Raw genomic sequence first — 17,025 nt, 5'->3', positions numbered from 1 at the left:
CCATAATACTTTCATTAATTCATCAAAAAGAGATAGTTTACAATCCAGGTACTCCTTACTCTCTCGGCTTCACTTCGACCGTATTTGTTAGCCAAGAGAGCGATACAAAAACAAACTAGAAATTATAGTTTTTACATGAATTCTAGAGGCAAAAAAGCCAGACAACCTAGAAAAAACAGTAAGACTAAGAAACAACCAACAGATTACATTTCAAGGATGAGAGGGTGGTGCATGACCAACACCAGGAGCCCTTGGAGGGTCACAGTGTTCATGGACGTGGAAATCAATATGCGCCAGCGAGATTCTATCTTGTCCAACCTTTCACTTGAGCGACGTTGGCTTCTTCAAATGGAAATTAACCGGTCCACAATATCACCCTGATTGAACTGAACATCATTAATGTATGCAATTGCTTCGTTATGGTCTTCATATCTCTGTTGGCGGATGATCTCTAGGCTTGCTAGGATGTCTCGCAACTGCTCAACAATGAAATCCAACGTGGGCGGTTGTTCAACATGGCCCGAAGACTAGGCATGGGCCAAGGCAACTTCACACTCCATGTCTACTCCACCAACCACATCCTCCTCCATATCCATCACACAGTCGAATATCCTCCCGGGCTGGGCTCGAGGGTCTGCACCACGCCTAGCCTGCCCACGCTGTCTCAACAAATCCCCTACTTTGATAGGCCACCATAACTCCCAAGAGGAGAGAACACTCAACCTACACCCAAAACTTTGGCCTCTATAGTCCACAGGGAAAGACGCGAGTACCCAAGAGATGGTGAGACCACCCCCACGACCAAAGCACAAAACATCAATCCAATTATTGTCATCCCTCATAGAGGTCTCCTCTACAGAATCGATAGTGGGAGGGTATGACACATCGTAGCTTCCCAACCTCCTAGAACATAAATTTGACCCAGAACAACATATTCCCAAGAAAGGAACAACGCCAAAACAACCAAACCCAGACCAAGAAAGAAATACAGAGGGTAATTGAAATTTTCATAAAGACCAACGGTTACCTAATTACCGCTTACGACTCAGTGTTGCCACCCAAGCCTGAGCACTTCGTCGGAATTGTTCACAGCACTGGCTACATTCTAAAACTCAAGCACATCCAAAATGCTCCTCCAAGCCCACTCTTCGCGATCCAACATAGTCCTAAGCTTCACTCGAACGAAAACCTTGTTGTGAGCGCACTCACCCCGACTAATTCCCATAGTTGCAAAGCCAACCAAACCTGTGGACATGCACAGGGGACAAGCCTGTGCATACTCGTTCGAATTGAGACCGCGTTCCCTCCCTCCCATACCAAGAACCAACATGATGCCAAATCCATCGTGCTGCACAAATAAATGGAGTATAACCTTCTCGAGACTTCTACCCAAGTGACACCACCTGCTATCCCTCGTCATCTGGCCCAAATTCACATGTTGGGAGTCATAGTCCATACCTTGTGTTCTCCCACCCCCATCAAGGTAAAAATAAAATAAATTATAATTACAATTAATTATTGCGCTGAGAGGCACAGTCTACAACCCAGTATGACCTCGATGTGTAAATATGTTACGTCCTCAAACAATAATAAAAATAAATATCGCTAATGTCGGCCAATCTTAAATTATATATAACTTTTTAATCTTATTAATGGACTAAGATTAATTATTAAAATATAACTATGTATTTGAATGGATTATAAATTATCTCATGCGTTGTTTAATAGTTCCTTTATTATATATGTGAATTGAATGGATCATAAATTTACCTTTAACATATTTTTTTACCTCATTAAAATTCCAAATTAGCTAAAAATTTAAACATTTTTACTCTTTACTAAAGCCAATGTCATCTATTAAATCAAAGGAAAAATGTTAATACTACACAAAGAATCAAAAATCTTGCTCCAAAATCTAATAATATTTCTTTTAACTAAACATTTTTAAAATGAGCGTTTAAAAGGAAAAGTCACATCCTAAGGATATATGAAAATCTTTAAAGACATAAATATTTCCACATAAAAGTTGCAATATTTGAAAATATTATTTTGATGTAGTTTTATTATAAATTTTGCTATCATGCCATGTAAAAAACATCATTAAATCTAATATTGATATTATAATGTTAATATTATATTTAATATTGATATTAATATATTATAATATTAATATTATTATTTAATACCTTTAGATTAATGCGATATTAAATTTGTTATATTATAATATATATTAATTTATCATGATATATGTTAACTCTCGATATCTTGATATTTACGGAGGGAAGTACAAGGACATAGAGTGATAGAGGTGGAGAGGTAGGGGGGAGTGACAAGGGAGAGGAGGAGATACAATGAAGGAGAGGGAAGAGGAGGAATGAAGAGAGAGAGAAAGAGAGGAGTGAGAGAGGGAGAGAAGGGTAAGAGAGAGATAGGGGGAGACACAAAGATGAAGGGGGGAGAGAGATAATGACAAGGTTGGAGGGTAGAGAGAGGGGGGAGGAGATAGTGACAAGGTTTGAGGGAAGAGAGAGAGAAAGATGGGGGAGAGAAAGGGAGAGAGGGGAAGGACCAGAGAGAAGACTTGAGAGAGAGGAGGAGAGAGGGAGGGACATAGAGATGCAGTTGTAGGGGAAGAGAAGGAGTGAAGAAGAAAGACATACAGAGAGAAAATTGGAGGGAGAGAGAGAGAGAGAGAATGTATGTTTTGAGTTGAGACAGAGAGACAAAGAAGGATATATGGAAGGGAAGGGGGAAAGAAGGAGAGAAGAGAGAGGGAGGGTGATCCAGGTGGATATTGGTGGCCACACGCTTATTCCACTAGACCCCACCATTGTTTCTTTTAGTTTTTCAGTTTCCTTATTTGTAGCACAATTTACTATTTTTGGCAGTTTTTTAGGTCCTGAACTTCTGGAACCGTTTTGAGGCCCTAAACGACATTGTTTTGGGGAAACCGAGAGCAACATTGATCAACCGATCCGATGTTTCTCACTCAAAAGTTGTAGTCATCGGATAGATCTTTCTAACAAGGTATTGTGCGCATCAAATAGAGATCGTATGCCAAAGTTACGACCCCGGGAAGTTAATGTACCAATTTACCCAAACGGGGCCCATAGTTTGGCGCTTCATCTCCTAGGGTTAGGTTTTTAGATGTTTAGGGTTTTCCATTATTTCTCAACAATAAATAGGCCTTTGAGGCTCATTGTAACAGAGTTCAGAGGCATGTAGCCACCACATCTCTTCTCAGAGATAAGCTACCATCGCCCGAGCTAGTCTTATCTCCATTTTGTCTGTAAGCATATTTCAATGTTTGATATTAATGAAATGAAGTGTTATTTCTACTACACCTTTGTATTTATGGTTATATTTGTAATTTGTTGCGTTCCTTTTCAAATTCGGATCAGAGGGAGATAGTGACAGAGTTGGTGGGCGAAGAGAGAGGGGAGGGGGAGAGAAAGGGACAGAAAGGAAGAAAGAGAAAGAGGGCATGCGAAAGAGGAGAGAGGGAGTTGGAAGGGGGAGAGAGAGGTAGGTAATAAGAAAGACATAGAGAGAGAAAGGTGGAGAGAGAGAGGGAGAGAGGAGAGCAGGAGGGAAGAGGAATGGAAGGGGGAGAGAGAGGGAGAGGGAGAGGAAGAGGGAGGGAGAGATAGATAGATATGGAGAAAGAGTGTGTATGCTTTAGGGGTGATATAGAGAGACAAAGGATAGGCAGGGGGAGATAGAGATATAGATGGGAGGTGAAGAGAGGGAAGAAGAGAGAGATAGAGAGAGGGAGGGAGGGAGAGAGGGAGAGAAAGATATATATGGAGAGAGAGAGAGTGTGTGTGTTTAGGGGGGGTGAGATAGAGAGACAAAGACAGAGAGATGAAGATATATATATATATATATATATATATGGAGGGGGAGAGAGGGAAGAATATTTCTTGCACAAGACGCATTAATTTCAGTGTAGATAATGATTTATAATCCTACTTGATTGTTTGCTCTAGATGCATTGATATTAGTGTAGATGTTGATTTGTAATTATATTTGATTGTTTGCACTAGATGCATTGATTTCAGTGTAGATGTTTATTTCTAATCCTATTTGATTGCTTTCTCTAGATGCATTGATTATAGTGTAGATGGTGATTTCTAATCCTATTTGGTTGATTGCACTAGATGCATTAATTTCAATGTAGGTGATGATTTCTAATGATATTTGATTTCTTGCTCTAGATGCATTGAATTCGGTGTAGATGTTGATTTCTAATCTTATTTGATTTCTTGCATTAGACACGTTAATTTAAGTGTAGATGTTGTTTTATAATCCTATTTGATTGCTTGCATTAGATGGATTGGATGCTGTTAATCTTAAGATTGTAAATTATTAAAAATATTTTTCAAGATTTGATGGAGGGGAGAGAGGGGGAATAATATTTCTTGCACTAGCTGCATTGATTTCAGTGCATATGACATTTTCTTAGAATTATATTCAATTGTTTGCACTAAATGCATTGATTTCAGTGTAGATGTTGATTTCTAATCTCCTTTGATTGATTGCATTAGATGCATTGATTTCTCTTATTTGATTAATTGCATTAGATGTTGTTAATCTTGACATTGTATATTATTATGATTTTTTTTCAAGTTATATTTAGTAAATACCTAAAAGGACACTATTAAGAATTAATTAGCTGTCAGAAATTGTGATACCTAGAATTAAAAGGAAATAGATGTGCAGAATCAATCCTCCTACAAAGTGCAAATTAATCCTTGACAAGATCGTCTCCCTTCTACATCACCAACTAATTACTAATATACAATTACATATATTCAAAATTACTAATAGATAATTGCATAGAATAATGTATTCATAATATTTATAAGAGGAAAATATATATTTATAAACATTCAAAACAAATCAAAATATTCTTGAAGGAGATGTGATAATTGTTTGGAGAAACAAATAATGTAAAAAATTTATGATTCTAGTCACTCATTAAAAAAATAATAAAAAAATATATTATTTGTTGACTTTGCTGAATAGACTATAGATAAAAAATCATCAAAATATTCTTGAAGGAAATAATTTGTTTCAAACATTAGCAAAGAATTTTTTTATTTCAAGAGTAATCTTGATGCAATAAATTATTAAAACTATTCTTCAAGATATATTTAGTAATACCTTAAGGGACACTATTGAGAATTAATTAGTTGTGAGAAGTTGTGATACCTAAAATTAAATGAAATAAATGTGCAGTATCAATAGTCCTGCAAACTATTGACAAGATTTTCTCCTTTCTTCATCACCAATTAATTACTAACAGACAATTACATACACATATAAAAATATAACACAACAATTGTAACATTCAAAAACATTATCATCCAAATCCAAACATATAAACACACAAACCATTCAAAGCATCCAAACACAGATGTAAATTTATCCCGGTCATAATCAAATCCCTCCAAAAATAATTATTTCTATGAATTTTTGATGAAAAAATAAATAAATTGTACTTTACAAAATTTGGATCCCTCACACATGATAACTCGAATAGCTAGAAAATTAAAATGAAACTATGCTTTTTAAGAGAAGATTCTTCGGCGTAAATCACATTGGGATGCTTTTGTCGATGCGTTTCGAACCAACGAGTGTGGTTCATCGTCAGGACAAGTTGAAGAACCAGATCCTGGCTACAAGTTAAATAGAAGAGCAAATCATCCACCAACAACTATATTGGACTGGTCAACTAGACTTTCTAACAACTATATTTGACTGGGAAACGGCTAACTAGACAGGACTACGGGATAGGGGGGAGAAATAAGATTATATATTAATAGGAATTAATTAATTACCGGAAGGATTTTAATTAAATAATATAAGTTAGTTTCATAACTATTATCATATGTAAAAGAAGCAATGTATTAAATTTTTTTTATATCACAGACTATAAAATTAAATATTTAATATTATAATAAATTTAACAAGTTGTGTAACAAAACAATTAATTATCAAATATGAACTAAAAGGAGGCTAATATTATCTAATTAAATAGTTAATTGTGAGTTAGTTATGTTATAGTTAGTATCTTTTTTTTGCTCAAGCAAGAGACGGTCCTTCTATTAACTTAGGTTAAAAAATATTTTACACATGTTACAACATATGCTCAGAGGCACAAACTCCCACAAAGGGGAGTAAAAATACCCTTCGTACCCAAAAAAAATCCTCCAAAAATCAGACAGAGACAAGGCCTGGACTGCCCTGGAACCAAGAGCGGGCAAGTGGATCCGAAGTCCACTCCCCAAAACCAATCGAAGATCTGTCTTCTAACAATCCGACGGTCAAGATTCAACCCACGCAGGGGCGAAGCCCCCCAAAACCCTAAAGTTGCCTGATCAACGCTGACCGTTGATCTTCTCCTTCTAATCCAATGACTGTAGTCCATATCGCGTGGCTTAAAAAGCCCACTGAATACCACGCGATGAAGGCGGTTTGCTTTGTCGGTCCTCCGCCACGTGTTGCTTCCTGAGTGGAATCGCTGGCTTTTCCTTAAAACTGTCTTTGGTTTGGAAGGCACCCGATGAAGGTGGTAAACCATTAGTGGTTTTATCCTTTCGGCCCCACCAACATGCACACCAAAAGGTGGCCATTGATCTTCCCTCTCCAGATTTGACGGCCACAGACCATATCGGACCACACAACTGCTCACGAAAAACCCTAAAGTTGCACGATCAACGCTAACCGTTGATCTTTTCCTTCTGATCCAACGGCTGGAGTCCATATCGCGCGGCTTAAAAAGCTTGCTGAATACCCCACGATGAAGTCGATTTGCTTTTTCGGTTCTTCGCCACATGTTGCTTCTTGAGTGGAATCACTGGCTTTTCGTTAAAACCGTCTTTGGTTTGGAAGGCGCCATATGAAGGTGGTAAACCATTAGTGGTTTTATCCTTTCGGCCCCACCAACTTGCACACCAAAAGGTGGCCGTTGATCTTCCCTCTCTAGATCTGACGGCCACAAACCAAATCGGACCACACAACTGCTCACGAAATACCTAGCGATGAAGGCAGTAATCATTGTCCATCCACCTCCACGTGTCGCCTGCTGAATGGCATCACTTGTCTTCTAGGAAAACTTCTCCCGGGTCAGAGGTTGCCTGAAGCAGGTGGTATGTCTCAGGCAGTTTTTGACCCCATTAATCTCTTCCTTTGACGCCTTCATCTTCCATGGAATCATTCCCCCTATGAACAGATATCTTCTATCTCGATTACTGCCTCTGTTTCTAGAAGCTCCCTTAAAAAACCGACAATACATCTCCGTTGACAGGCCTTCTGAAGTGAACTTATCCATCGTTTTCATGAAGTAAAATTCTTTCTCTTGATTTTTCCTAATATTGTTGTCTATCGCTGAGGGCTTGGGATGAGCATTCCTCCTTCAACCTGTCATCCATTACCTCCTCCCACCAGCAGCACAAGTCAATATGCTTGTTTCGTACCCCCTCATTGGTCAGCCAGTTCGCAACTTTGTTGGCTTCCCTGCAGACATGCACCAACCTAAGAGTTCTCAACATTCTTAGGTGTGCTTGGATTCTTTGGTAGACTTGTAGAAGCTGCCAGTGTCCTGAGATTTTCTCTGGTGCAGTGCCAGCATTTATCCTCTTCACTGAGTTAATGACTAATTCCGAGTCAGCCTCAATGATGACATTGTGAATGTTGTACTTGAGCAGTATTTCTAGGCATAATTCCATCGCCATGAGCTCAGCCATATTGTTGGTTGCTTTTCCTAGATAATTGTGGAAGATGACTTGTATGTTTCCTTCCTCATCCCTCATGACCCCTCCATATCTTGCTTCTCCAGGATTCCCTTTTGAGGCCCCATCTATGTTAAATTTTAAAAAGCCATGTGAAGGGGGTTGCCATGAAGCCTTTTCTGCTGAGGTATTCTTGTTGATCTGCATAGAACCCTGAGGGGGATGAACCTTGAGCTCTAACTTCTCTAGTATTCTGGCCTCTCTTTGTTCGATGGGTTTGCCAGTAGCTACACCTCCCAGGATATGAATAGTCTCTTTGAGTTGTTTAAGGATTAACTTTGTCTAAGGATTAACTTAAGGATGCTGCTCACCAGACTTGCTTTATCCTTGAAAATCCTATTGTTGCGCTCCTTCCAAACATTCCAGATTATGAATCCTGGGGTCAACATCCAGGCGGAGTTAATGATCTCATTATCCGAAAAAAAATTCCGCCATTTTTTCAAAGTAGCAATGATGTCATTTACATTTCTATTTGTCTGCTCGAAGACTTCTCCAACCCAATTCCAAAGTATTGAAGTGAAAGTGCATCTATTCAGGAGATGATTTGTAGTTTCTTCCTGTTGTCTGCATAAGTGACATCTTGAGGGGCCAACAAAGCCTCTTTTTCTTAGGTTATCCCATGTCAGAATCTTGCCCTGTTGAACCAGCCACTTGAATAGTTTGACTTTCATCCAATGAGGATTATCCCAGAGTTCTTTCCACGTCTTATCAGTGTTTGGAAGGTTAAGCCCTAAATCTATCCTTTTGGCCTCCTTAAGGTTGAAGAGACCTGCCTTGTTCTTTCCCCATCTTAGTTGATTGTCCAAGGTTGAGTTTAAGATTTGTCTCTTGTCTAAAAGACCTTTAAGGGCTATAGCTTGGGTATGCAACATGCCCATTCCATTGTAATCTGGAAGTTTCCATGTTCTCCATTTCCCATTGTTCCTTGATTGGTCCCAATAGTCACTTACCCACCTTAATCCTTTGTTGATGGTATCAGTGTGAATGTTTGCTAATTCTTCACTTCGGAGATTGTCCTCCTACTGCCAATTATCCTCCCAGAACCAGGCCAGATTTCCATTTATGATCTCCCATAAACTATGATTTTGGATTAGGGCTCTGTTCTCCCATGCCCTATTCCAAATTGCAGAACCTTTTACTTGTCCTGTCATTTTGATGAGGTCCTTCTCCTGCCACTCTCTTGCATATTTTTGTTTCCAAAGCTTTGCCGAGGGGGCTTGTATTTCCTTTAGCCATCTCCACCAGATTTTGGCACCAAGAAGTCTGTTAAGAATTCCTGGGTCATGAAGACCCAAGCCACCATGGGACTTAGGTTTGCATACCCTATCCCATGCCACAAGGGCCCATTTCTTCTTTTCTTCACCTTTCCCCCAGAGAAAGTCTCTCTGAATGTTTCTTATGTTAGTAATTACACTAGTTGGTGCCGGAATGGCTGATAGCATATAGATAGGGATACTTTGGAGGATAGCCTTAGTTAGAATCAGTCTCCCTGCTAGATTTAGTGCTCTATTTTTCCATTTGCTAATCTTATCTTTTAGCTTATTAAGAACAGGTTCCCAGATATCCTTGTGTAGTAGTTTGTTGGTGAGGGGAACTCCCAGGTACTTCGCAGGCAGTGACTCCCTTTGAAAGCCCAAAATTCTGGAAAGATTTCTTTGTATTGAAATATCTGTATTGAAAAAGAAAATCTTTGATTTAGTAAGACTTACCTCTGTGCCTGCTGCCCTAGCAAACTCACTTAGAATCTGCTTGAATGCTTTGGCTTCCTTGACAATGGGTGTGCCTTGAAGCATAGTATCATCCACAAATTGTTGATGTGTCACCATGTCCCCACCTTGAGCGAGTCTTGGACCTTGAATTCTCCCTTCCTCCTTAGCAACTTTGATTGCTCTCCCTAACCCTTCCATCATTAGAATGAAAAGGAAATGAGAAAGAGGATTGCCTTGCCTGAGACCTCTAGAAGGCTTGAAGGTTTTGGAGGGAGAGCCATTGAGAATAATTGAACAACTGGTGGTGGTAACTAGTGCCATAACCCATTTAATCCAATTGTAATCAAATCCATAGGCTTTTAATATTGCTCTTATGTACGACCAACTAAGTTTGTCATAGGCCTTTGCTATGTCTAGCTGAATTATCATTCCTGCCTGTTTATTGGTAATGAGTGAATGAACCATTTCATGTGCTTGAATTATGTTATCTAGAATTTGTCTTCCTTCCACATAGCCCGTTTGCTCCTCTGATACTAGGGTTGGGAGGAGTGGTTTGAGATGGTTGGCAAGTACTTTGGATATTATTTTGTATACCACATTGCATAATGCTATAGGTCTAAATCTGTCTGGAGAGGTGGCCTTTTCCTGTTTGGGGATTAAAGCTATGAAAGATTCATTGAGCACCTTTAGGACTGTCTTAAAACGTCGAGAGTCTTCCACTACCTCCAGGATGTCCTGCTTTACTATCCTCCAACAAGCTTTGAAAAAGTCCACATTGAAGCCATCCGGGCCTAGTGCTTTCCCATTGTGCATCTCTTTAACGACTTCCTCTGTTACTGGTCTGTTGAGATTATAATTATCTTCTCTAGTAACCAATTTAGGAATGTATTGAGTAAATTTTTTCGTAAACTGGTATCTGTCTTCCAAGGTTTCCTCAGCAATTTTCTGAAAATGCTGGACTAGAACCTTCTCCATCTCTTCGTGAGTGTTTCTTTCTATTCCATGATGCTCTGTAAGTTTCACAATTCTATTGTTGTTTCTGTGCGCTATGGTGGATGTGTGAAAGAATTTGGTGTTTCTCTCCCCTTCTTTAATCCATTGTACTTTGGATTTCTATCTCTAGAATATTTCCTCTTGAAGACATCTGTTGTCCCATTCCTGCTGGAGTGACTCTACCATCTCTTTCCTTTCATCTGTATAGCCTTTTGTGATAAGAATATGGTTTATTTCCTTTAGTTTCTTTTCCACATCTCCTTTAGCTTTGAAGATATTACCAAATTCCTTTTTATTCCACTCTTTGAGTCTACCTTTAATGTGTTTGAGCCTGCAGTGTAGAAGGAACATCTTTGTACCTTGAAGGTGTAGCTCTTCCTTCCACCATTTTTTGATGTTTGTGAGGAAATCTAAGTGTGTGAGCCAAGCGTTCTCAAACCTGAAGGGGGAGTTCCTTGGTTTACCAAAAAGAGAAGCTTCCAATTGGATAGGCCAGTGATCTGAACCTCCAAAAGGTAGGATGAGCACAGTAATGCTGCTTCCCATGAGAAGAAGTTCCTCTGAAACAATAAATCTGTCCAATTTTGAGGCTACTTGGGTAGGGCCCCCTCTTTTGTTATTCCAAGTGAAGATTCCATTGCTTGTTTCCATATCAACCAATTTCATATTGGTGATGAAGTTCTGGAAGGCAACTGAATCTCTACCAAGTGTTCTAGTTCCTCCTTTCTTCTCCATAAGTGATTTTGTCATGTTAAAATCACCTCCAAGAATCCAGGGTAGAGCTGGGTATCTCTTCTTCATATCCTCCAGTGTTGTGAGGAGTCGAAGTTTGTCCTCCATTGGTTGTGGACCATAGACATTGGTGATCATGTAACATTGTCTGTCTCCCACCGGTTGGAAAATTAGAGAAAGGTGATGTCTGGATGCCTTCGCATCAATCACACCAAATTTTTGTGGATCCCATAGAGTGAGAATGCCACCAACAGATTTATTTGCCTTAACTTCAAGGTATTCATATCTATTTAACCATTTGCTATGTTTTTCGTGGATCTTCTCCACAGAGCTGACTGATTCTTTGTACTCTCTTGATCACCTCCATCTACTTCTTTTTCTCCTAAGATCTCAAAACTGTTATGACTTTTTGTTTTGTTATCATTCATAATAAGGTACTTTTGTGTCTTCCTTCCCCCTCCTTTTCCTTTTCCTCATGCTTTGGTGAAACCTGCCTGGTCTTTCCCTTTGCCGGTGTTTAGGTTTTCCTCCCTTGTATTAAGAGGACAATCTCTAGATAGGTGCCCATGCTCATGACATCTGTGACATTGGAACGAGATATGTTCATAGTCAACTGTTTGAACCCATTCCTCGTCATAGACTTCTAGAATGATCTCATCTGGAAGGGCTCCTGATAGGTCCATCTCCACACATATACGAGCATAGGAGGTATATTTTCCCCGTAGAGTTGTCTCTGAAATTTTTAAGAAATGACCTAATTTATTGCCTATAGCTTTTAAAGACTTTGGCATCCAGTAATCTAAAGGTAAGGAGTAGAGTCTAATCCATACCAGTACCAAAGTGAAGGTTTCTCGTTCTGGCACAAAGTTCATCGTCCATGGTCGCATATAGAGACCAGTAGCTGCAAAGAAGTATGGTCCCCCTTCAAAAATCCTGTCTCTGTCTTCCATGTTCGTGAACACCACTGTAAAAAAACCTTTGGATCCAAGATGTATATTTAACTCCCCCTTTGGTTTCCAGTTGTATTCTATCCAGGTGTACAACGCTTTCTCTGACGGTAGATTCCCATAAATTTGCATATGATGGCATAGTTTGCCATGTGATCCCTGTGCGCTTGCAAAGTTGGATCATTCAGAATAACCCGAGGTTTAGTTATGGTCTTGGGTTTATAGGGTCCCATCTTGGCTCTGTTCTCAGTTCTCTGACCTCTGTCTTCCGCTTTCTCCTCCTGTCGGTCTTCTTCGTGGGTCGCTTGATCTGCATGGGTTTTGCTGCCTTCCACCTTCTGAGTTTCAGTGTTTTTTGTCTTGACCTCTAAAGGGTGTGGAGGTTTGTTCTTATTCCCTCCTCTTCCTCTGTTTGAAACTACATTATTGTAGGAGGGAGTGGAGCTCCCTCCTCCCTGTGCCTCCATGGGTACTTGTTACCCTTTGTTACTCTCTTAGATAAACCCTAGAACGCTCTGCGGAACCAATCGCTCACTATTTTTTCTTCCCAAGATGTTATTGTTCTATGTTATAGTTAGTATCATAACCTACTAATAAAAACTGAATATCATATTGAAGTTTATTAATAAATATTTAGTTAAATAATTGTATATCTAAGTATATATTTAATTAATATGAATCCAAAAGGTTAAAATAATTAAGTAATATAATGGATTAATAGTATATTAATAGAGACTATTAAATAAATTTAAACCATTAAGTTATAAACTAAAACTAAAAAATTAAGTAATATAATGGATTAAAAATAATTAATGGATTAATATGAATCTAAAAGGTTAAAATAATTAAATAATATAATGGATTAATAATATATTAATAGAGACTATTAAATAAGTTTAAACCATTGAATTATAAACTAAATTTTTTTATTTAGTCAATAAGGATATTTCATTAAAAAATAACAAATAAAGCTAGATAAAACAAGGACGGACTTTCTAATAGGAAAAGGATAAAGGGCTAATACCTTAATAGTAATCGAAACAATGAGGAGCTAAAGAGAAAATGGATTGTATTTATAAAACAATCTAAAAATGGAAAAATGAAATTAGACTATATATATTTTTAGGCAGTCGTTCTGTCTCTGATTCCGCAAGATGAAAAATCGACACTTTTTCCATTCGTCTTTGTTTGTAAGATGCAAAGCGTCTCTGATTACAGTTTCTCAATGAATGTCACCCCTTTCCCATTGATTTGTTTCGTTCCCGAAAACGCCTTCGTCTTGTAATATTTTCTTCCATTTTCTTAGAAACGTGAAATGATTTAAAGCATCTCATTCTATCGTACGCCTTCATACCATATCACACTCCTCAAGCATATTTACCGTACCATACCATACACCCCTGGTTTTCCGAATAGGGTTTTCACTGTGCAGTGGACATCCTTAAACGCTTTCATGAACCTCCAATTTTTCAAATTGCGGGTTTGCAGCAGTCATTTTGCTGAATATTGACAAAATCGTGAACGACATTGAAGCCGGGGTTCTGTGGGTCAGTTGAAGAGATTGACGGCGGGAAATTGCCTGTTGAGGAGCTGTGGCTCAGCGGGTCAGTCGAGGAGATTGGTGGGGGGAAATTGCCAGCTGCTGGGGAGAATAGTCCAGAGCCGATTGACCATAATTTAATTCAAGTGTTGGCCGAGGGCTTCATACTACTCAGCTGGTGCTCCTATTTGCTGGTAAGTTCGAAGCCTATATCCCCTTGATTTGTCTGATTCAATGCATACTTCAGGTACTGGCATAATTTCCTCAATTTCTTCTCGAAGTCCTGCCGTCTTTTTGGCTGAAAGGTTACTAATGTTATTTTGGTCATTGCATTACCGCATTCCCAATGTATAAAGGTCTACATCTCTTACGTGAAAAAACAGAAATTTTTGGATTATGTCGTGGTTTCTTCAAATTTATTTGCTTCAATCTACTGTAGCTTGGTTAGCATACTTTGCTTAATTTTGTACTTGGTTACATTTGTGTTTGTCTTTTCTGGAAGGAAAAAAAATGTAATTTATGTTTTTCCATGAAATACATATCCGGGTAAACCCGCTGGGCACTTCCTGTAAATGAAAGAGGCACAGGAGGTAGAAGTAGCTAATACCCATAGGAGTATAACTGTCTAATTAAAGCAGCTAATACTCTCTACTACGTCATATTCTCTGTTCTCTGTGTGATCTCAAGCTTTCCGATATCAAGATGAATCTCTCCAATCAGACGGGATTACGAGGGAAAATTGTCTGATTCACCATTCAAAGCGAATAATACTCTCTACCGCATCATATTCTCACTTCTCTGTAGTGATCTTTAGGGTGTCAAGATCAATCTTCCAACTCTTCTGAATAGGGTCCCCGGATCATCCGGGTTTCAACAGAATTAGTTTTTTTCCTATCTGATCAGTGGATCACTTGAGTGTTGGCGTGAAGAGAAATTCATAGTGAGCATTATGTTAAAAGCCAGAGCATTTTAATGCCCAGAGCGTTATTGAAAGAGCATATTATTTTCTTCAAACTAATTATATCAGGGCTTGTCTACGGGTTACAACATTTTAAATGATCAAATTGCAATATCTACAATAGGCAATTTTCCTTCTAGCCTCTTCTGTTTGATAATATTTTTGTATAATATATATGCATTTTTAGATACGAATATGTTTTTTTAATAACATAATGAATGTTTCTCATATGCGAGATTTTGAGTAATTTCTTGTACCTTTCCCCTTTCTCGTAGCGTTTCCTGTTTTCCATTTCTGGTAATGTACGTTTCTTGTGCTGTGGTTCTTACTAGGACTGAATTTGGAGTCTAAAATAGAATACTTCAAACCACTGTTTACTGCCGGTCACCTAGCACAAAATCTCCCTCCCTTGGCCCCCAATTGGGAAGAAGGGGATTGAAGTTTCAAAATGGAAGATGCCTGCCTGGTGAAAGATTGTTGATGATATGACCTTTTTGCCATCATGAATCATTCTATCATTGGTAAGTACAATATATGTTCAAGTTTTCCATGAATTGAACTATGGTCCTTTTAATCGGCTAAATCCTGAATTGCTTCAATGTTTGTTTTTCTGGTATCAAGCAGACCCATATCAGGGAGACTTCCCTGAAGTCATAGAAGAGTTCCTGGAACAAGGGGTAGCCAGGTGCATTGCATTCAATAGCAGGGGCACACTTCTTGCTGGTTAGTATTCATTGCCCCCTCCCCGTGCTCCTCTCTCTATAATTCTGCTTGGTGGGGTCTGATGTTCAGTTTTTCTTTCTTCCCATTCAAAGATTTGTGCCCAAATGGCATAAAGCTGGAGATATGTTCACATTATTTCTATTTTTCTGTCATCTGTTTTTATGTCTAGATCATATATAAATTAGGGAGTCTTATTTACCGAAAGGAGCAGATTGCATCTGGCATTGCAGTATTTTTTGTAGGGAACTAGTTGAAATCGATACGCTGATGGAAAATTCAACTAGTTTATGAAGTTATCTCCTTGTTCTGAAGTGTTAAGGCTACAGAGAGGTTTCCAAATTTTCAACGATGGAATTTTTTGTTATTATGCCCAACCATGAAGTAAAATAGGTATTATGTCATATATGTCGTTTCCAAGAACACTCAACAAAAGTTGATCATTTATCGATTCTTGTCAAATATAAAAATCCTTGATTGAAAGAAGGAACAAAAGATATAACTTTCTGATGTTAAAATATGATGTTCTGTAGATTGCGAGCTGCTGCAAATGCGTGATCTTTTGTGTATTAGTGTATTAAGTTATGTTAATTTTAAGCAACAATGGTATGTTCTATACTATGCTTTAGAGCAATTTTACTTCAATTTCTTTGTTAGCCCAATATCAATATTCAGATTATCCATCACATCAACATGATAGTAAAATGCAGATAGAACATAAACATAAACAGTAGAAGACAAGCTAAGACAAGAGGACACAAGATGTGGCACCAGGCAGGGACAAACCCCAATGTGGGGAAACCCTTGATCAAATCTTCTTTCAGTCTTCAATACTTCAGCAGAGAGAGATTGTACAATTTACAAATCCGATAATTTATAACAGCAGCAAAAGAGCCCTAATCGGAAGAGTCAACGTTGGTCAACAGGGCAGATTTGACCCTCAGTGAATTGGTCAACTTCAGTCAACTTCGGTATCCAAACAACAAGATAAAACAACTCTCAAAATAGTGAAATTCAGCGCAGTCAAAGTTTGGTCAAACAGCCCACCTGCAGTCAGCCTTAGCTGTAGTCAACACTGGTCAACAATGAATGTTTAGCCTCGATTTTTGTGCCTAGAAATGCGGCCTGCCCAAACAGAGATATCCCTCACAAAAACACAGCGAAAGGAGGTCAACGCATGCTGGTCAACGCTTGGTCAAATTGTCCAGAAATTCAGCCTCTTAAAATTTCTCTCTTTTGAAATTTCGCTCTTCTGAAATTTCGCTCTCCTAAAATTTCGTCCTCCTGAAATTTCACTCTTTTGAAATTTCAGATGTGTGGAGAGAGAGAGGCCCAAAAATTTGTACTCAATCAACGAGGAGAGAGAGAGAGAAGTGTGAAGCTGAGTGTGTCCAAAAGAGGCCAAGTCACCTTCTATTTATATGCAACGTTGAGGATGAATAGACGTGACTGTTGGGCTTCTGAGCCTACATAAGTTTGCTGGCCGACCTTGACAATTTGACCATTAGTCAAAATAAATTCATAACTTCAGTTGTACATGTCAAAATCGGATGATCTTTAGATCAATCCTACACTTCTCGGAGAGAGGAATCCAAGAAAAATATCAGCTGTCATATATAAGATGACCCAT

The 17,025-nt window shown here is 38.6% G+C and overlaps 1 protein-coding gene across 2 annotated transcripts in view; it reads left to right on the top strand.

The window, feature by feature from the left end:
• The first annotated feature begins 13,298 nt into the window (after window positions 1–13,298).
• Window positions 13,299–17,025, top strand: part of LOC149238474 (protein RBL-like) — an 87,190-nt gene continuing 83,463 nt past the window's right edge. Inside the window, exons 1-3 of one of the 2 annotated variants that reach the window (XM_089373042.1) lie at window positions 13,299–13,911; window positions 15,008–15,196; window positions 15,300–15,398. In XM_089373042.1, the coding sequence (XP_089229168.1) occupies window positions 15,178–15,196; window positions 15,300–15,398 (118 nt within the window). In that variant the 5' untranslated portion in view covers window positions 13,299–13,911; window positions 15,008–15,177. The remainder of the gene's footprint in view (window positions 13,912–15,007; window positions 15,197–15,299; window positions 15,399–17,025) is intronic. The other variant, XM_089373043.1, reaches the window with a different exon arrangement.

This window comes from Pinus tabuliformis, chromosome 8 (genome assembly GCF_031772625.1).
Source record: "Pinus tabuliformis cultivar Carrire ecotype Pingquan chromosome 8, CPIR1, whole genome shotgun sequence".
In the NCBI taxonomy this organism is placed as follows: domain Eukaryota; kingdom Viridiplantae; phylum Streptophyta; class Pinopsida; order Pinales; family Pinaceae; genus Pinus; species Pinus tabuliformis.
Note: the sequence above shows the minus strand (reverse complement) of the source record. Positions and strands in the feature narration are given on the sequence as shown.